The sequence below is a fragment of the Monopterus albus genome, unplaced genomic scaffold (assembly GCF_001952655.1).
Source record: "Monopterus albus unplaced genomic scaffold, M_albus_1.0 scaffold127.1, whole genome shotgun sequence".
NCBI classification, from domain to species: Eukaryota; Metazoa; Chordata; class Actinopteri; order Synbranchiformes; family Synbranchidae; genus Monopterus; species Monopterus albus.
Genome location: NW_018128007.1, coordinates 1,955,503 through 1,960,887, shown reverse-complemented (window position 1 = coordinate 1,960,887; position 5,385 = coordinate 1,955,503). Strand labels below are relative to the sequence as shown.

The following is a 5,385-nucleotide window of genomic DNA, read 5'->3' as shown; positions in this document are numbered from 1 at the left end:
GAGAATCTGTGGAAAGAACTGAAAACTGCTGTTCACAAATGCTCTCCATCCAACCTCACTGAGCTCGAGCTGTTTTGCAAGGAGGCATGGGCAAAAATTTCAGTCTCTCGATGTGCAAAACTGATAGAGACATACCCCAAGCGATTTACAGCTGTAATCGCAGCAAAAGGTGGCGCTACAACGTATTAACTTAAGGGGGTTGAATAATTTTGCACGCCCAATTTTTCAGTTTTTTATTTGTTAAAAAAGTTTGAAATATCCAATAAATTTCGTTCCACTTCATGATTGTGTCCCACTTGTTGTTGATTCTTCACAAAAAATTACAGTTTTATATCTTTATGTTTGAAGCCTGAAATGTGGCAAAAGGTCGCAAAGTTCAAGGGGGCCGAATACTTTCGCAAGGCACTGTACATGGTTTGTAGTTTGTGATCATGCCTTCATTTGGCGGTTGCTCTTTTCTATTACACAGTAACACAGATAGACCAGATGCCTCAGTAGTTCTGCTCCATGACTTCCAACGATTCCTCATGTACCAGCAACAGGTAAAAAATTTAGAGTGATTTGCTCCTGTTTTGTCAGTGTTCTGATACAAGAGTTAATCCTGAGATGTGTATGAAGGTGTTGCATTAATTCACTTTAGATGCTGTGCTGAGCTGCATGTCAGTAATGAGAACTGTGTCAACAGTTTTGAAAAGTGAATACTTTATGGAGAAATGTGTTTCAATTGTAAAATAAACTCGATTAAGATTTAAGTTGGGATTGAATGATACACCAGGATGTCTAGCATAAGATTTTAGCAGTGATTCGAGATACATAAATAAATATTTTTACAAATATACTATGGGCCAATTTTGTCAGAGTCTAGTTAGAGAAAGTTATTTGACATCTAGTTTTTGACATTAGTGATGTGGACATGGAAACAAATAATGTGCCCAGCTAGAGCATACAAAATACAGGGAAAATGAAATAAAACCCAGAATTTAATTATAGCCAGTAAAGAAATATGATTGAAAATCAGTTTAGGGTGGTGCCAGGACACCAAACTTCTGTGTCTCAAATAAGCTGATAAGAAAGTTATATTGTCATTATCATTTGGCTAATGGTTTACAGGTTTTTACAACTGCTCTCACACTTGTTCTGAAACTAGGTTTCATTCTTTCAAAACTCTACACACAAATCCAAAGGTTATGCACACAAAATGCTGAACGCTTTATATCTCCAGCAAAATGCATTTAAAATACCATAAACATCTCAATCAAGTGTTTGCATCAACTGGCAAGCACATTTTTCATAACAGCACATTTTTGGCTTCTCTATGTTCAAAACCCTCAAAGCTCCTCTGTCATTCAGAGGCTTATGGCCACAGCATCCAAGGATTTATTCAGAGATAGTTGTTATATCCTCACAGTAAAAATGGTTCTTTGTGTGGAAACATGTTTGTGTTGTCATTCGCAGTGAAGGAAAGTTACCTTGTGTGATTTTAGAAGGTGGACATAATTTCATTTATAGAGTAAATTTCTTTTTGCCAGTTTGAATTAAATAAAAGTATTATCTGAGCACAGACCAATATTTCAGAAGCAATTCAATCTCTTATTCAATGACTCAAATTTTATTACTGTAAGACTTATATATACTACCATTTGCTATAATTCTTTCTCTCTGTGTCTTCTCTTTGTGTCCTCACCCTCAGGAATCCTGGGCCAGTGATCTGAACCGGGTCAGAGAGCTGATGACTACCTTTATTGATGACACCATGAGAAAAACCAATGACCCCGAATTCACTGTCAGCGAGGTATTCTGCTCTTGCTCTATTGTGTGACAGAGACAAAATAGGCAAATATTATGACAGTTTTGTTTGAAAAATGAGACTTAAAGCTCTGTTGTTGTTGTTGTTATACTTGGAGTGTTATTGTTACTCCAATATCACACAAAGGACTCTGTTCATTTAATGCTAATTGTGAACCCTGTGCCTGCTTCTAGTTCCTCAGTTTCCTGTTTTCGAAGGAGAATTCTGTGTGGGATGAGAAGTTCTCAGAGATCAACAACCTGGACATGAACAATCCTCTGTCCCATTACTGGATCAGCTCCTCACACAACACGTCAGTATTGTGTATTAATGCTACAGTACATCACTTATGAACAATAGTGTGAACAATTTTAGGTTGTAACATTATAATAAAATCCCTTTCGCTGGTTTTTGTTCTCTTTTAGTGTGGTTTTTGTTCACTGATTGAAACTTTACCTTGTGTTGTGCTCAGTTGTAGCTGGTTCCACTGGTTAGCACAACAACTGACTGCTAATTTGAGCTTTGTAGGTGGGGTTATGAATGATGATGATGCCACCTTTCTATACAGCTGTCTATCAAGCTACATTTCTGAAAAATAACATATAAACATTTACAAAGGCATAACTGATGGATTATTGTGCAAATTACTACACAATTTGTCAATGACTTATCAACCTTGCAGCCTTATTAGAAAGTTAGAAAGCCACAACCTTTTGTTAAAGGGGAGCTCCACCAAATTTAAACAAAAATGTGTGGAAAGCTGTCATAGCTACTGAAAACTTGTTTCTTTATTAAAATTCATCTGTAAAGCATTCATCTATAAAGTATTTTATTTACTAAAAAGATGAAAGCCAGTAGTTACATAGTAAAAACGTATTAAATTATATCCTTCTAATTAACCAACAAGCGAACAGAACCAAAAGCATAACCTCCATACTCTAGGTACAAAACGTAAGTGGGAGTTCAATTTTATGAAATATATCTAATCTAGCATGCCTCCTGTTTTGTGTGTTGTTCCACAGATACCTGACAGGTGATCAGCTTCGTAGCGAGTCATCCACAGAGGCCTATGTGCGCTGCCTGCATCTGGGATGCCGCTGCGTAGAATGTCAGTATCAACCAGCTACACTTGGATCATGGATGTATTTTAATCATGTTTAGCAGACAGTGGCCATATTTTGGCTATTTTACCCCACACAAAGATCTCTAGCGCCGGATTTAAATACTTAAATACTACCTAAGTGAACAAGTTGCAGGTGTAAACACTGCTTGTAATTCAGTGGTTGGTCCACATACAGTATGTGGTGGGGCTCAGCTGATTCTCAGTGGATGTTTACCAGATAGTGAAAATGGAGTTTGTAGGTCGTGTTGTTTAGATTCCTTGTAAACAGCATGTATGTCTTGTGTGGTGCTGAATCTATCTAGTGGACTGTTGGGAGGGGCCTGGGGAGCCAATCATCTACCACGGCTGGACCAGAACAACCAAGATCAAGTTTGAGGATGTGGTCAAAGCTATTAACGATCATGCTTTTGTCACTTCAGAGTAAGAATCACAAAAACTCATGTCTGTGTCTGGTTCGCACACAAGGTTATAATGGGCCTGACTTTGTAAAAAATGTGTTTATGATTGTTGCCCACAATAATTACACAGCTTCACTGTGGAGTCCTTTTGGTTTTAATCGTATTTATCTTTGTCCTTGTTATGAAATGAATTTATTCCCATGCACTTCGATGCCGTGCTTCAGGTTCCCAGTGATCCTGTCCATAGAGGAGCATTGCCCTTTAGAGCAGCAGCGTCAGATGGCACGTATTTTCAAAGAGGTGTTTGGAAACAAACTGCTGACGGAACCTGTGGAGCAGATGGCTGAGCAGCTACCTTCACCTGCACAGCTGAAGGGCAAGATCATACTCAAGGTACTGTGTGTGTGTGTGTGTGTGTGTGTGTGTGTATGTGTTTGTGTGTGTTATCATTAGTAATGACCGTGCCTGTGCTGTCCTTGTTGTCCTTGTGCAGCACAAGAAGCTCACTATGGAGGAAGGAGGAATCACTAAAGACTTGAGGAAGGGGCAGAAACAAGGAGACCTGGAGATCTGGGACCCTATGGACCAGGTAAGGTCCATCAGTAAGGTCAAATAGGTATGATAGGTTTTAACACCAGGAACCCACGTTAACCTGTATTTCCTAGCTTGAGCAGTGTTGGAAATCAACTAACTTGACTGATGACTGACATGAGGTGAAACTGAAATCCAACAGAGAAATTTGCTTACTGCAACCAGCAAAAAGTGATTACGCAACTGTTCCTTTTTTTGTTGTAACATTGCAAGAGCAACACAGGAGATGCCTTGTTCTGTTAGGAAATACTGTAGCTTCAGCTAGCACAACAACACTCCTTGGATTAACTGTCCGTGTCCTACTCCTAATATAAATGACCATCTACAGCACCTTTATACTGGAAGCTGAAACATCAGCTAACTTGATTGGAGTATTTAAGTAAAAATGAGATGATGCTATGAAATCCAGTGGAGAAATGTGCTTGTTGCAGCAGCACAAATGATTTACAACAAGGTAAAATACATTTGATATAATCACACAACTAGAACAGAATAGGAAGCTGTAGAAACTGTAGTATATTATAAATATAAAAGTCCAGTTATAATTAATTGTTGGAGGTAGTATATATGTTTGCTGTTGCCAAAGCACAAGAAAAGGTCAGTCTGAGCAAACAAAAAGGCCTGACATTTTATAGTTTTTGAGATAATTACAGTGTGTGCACAATTACCATGCAGCTACAATTGCTATTGATTCCATGGTCGGTACAATGAACTACTGTATTTGTGAGAAGTCCTGTTTTAAACCCACCATAGATATGTGTTTGTTTTTATTTCTGATAAAGTGATAAATATTGATTTGTTATACCATTCCTAATTTAATGACCTAATTTTTCCACTCAGCTGATTGGTCAGAAGGTGAGCTGAACAGTTTTGATCAGTTAACCTGATTTAAAGCCAAAGTTAGCTGGATAATTCACTAATCTTGCTTCCTGATACAGCCCACTTATGTCTATTTTAAATACAGCATGTGACGGTTTGCACACTAGTGAAACTGTAGAAATTATACACACTTGTTTACAAACACACCGATGCTCAACTTTAGTCTGTGTGTTGCTACACTGATTTTTAAATGCATTAGAAAAAAGTATGCATGGTCTAGTGAAATAAAAATGTCTTTGTGTACAGCACACATACAATAATTAAGGGATTTTCCCCTGCCTGTGCCTGATTTGTATTTTGTTACCTCTTTGTAAAAAGCTTTTGTGTAGGAGAGGAGGTGAGTGTGAAAGTCATACTGTGCAGTGCAGGGGCCTGTTGCACAAAACTAGGATAAGGGATTAAGCCGGGATATCTTGGTGATCCTGGCTCAATTTATCCATGATCCGGTTGCACTAAAGCTGGATTAGATGGCGGTAGGATGTTATGGTATAAATTACCATGGAGATTTATTCTGTGGAGCTAGCCTGCTCCAGACCAGGCTAAGTTCCAGGATTTATTTAATCTCATCCCTTATGTCAGTCAGCAGTCACCACAAACGGAAACCAATA

The 5,385-nt window shown here is 38.3% G+C and overlaps 1 protein-coding gene across 1 annotated transcript in view; it reads left to right on the top strand.

The window, feature by feature from the left end:
• Positions 1 to 5,385, top strand: part of plcg2 (phospholipase C, gamma 2) — a 61,143-nt gene that overhangs the window by 25,067 nt on the left and 30,691 nt on the right. Inside the window, exons 9-15 of the mRNA XM_020612722.1 lie at positions 470 to 542; positions 1,691 to 1,792; positions 1,981 to 2,099; positions 2,809 to 2,894; positions 3,212 to 3,329; positions 3,532 to 3,700; positions 3,801 to 3,896. Coding sequence (XP_020468378.1) covers positions 470 to 542; positions 1,691 to 1,792; positions 1,981 to 2,099; positions 2,809 to 2,894; positions 3,212 to 3,329; positions 3,532 to 3,700; positions 3,801 to 3,896 — 763 coding nt within the window. The remainder of the gene's footprint in view (positions 1 to 469; positions 543 to 1,690; positions 1,793 to 1,980; positions 2,100 to 2,808; positions 2,895 to 3,211; positions 3,330 to 3,531; positions 3,701 to 3,800; positions 3,897 to 5,385) is intronic.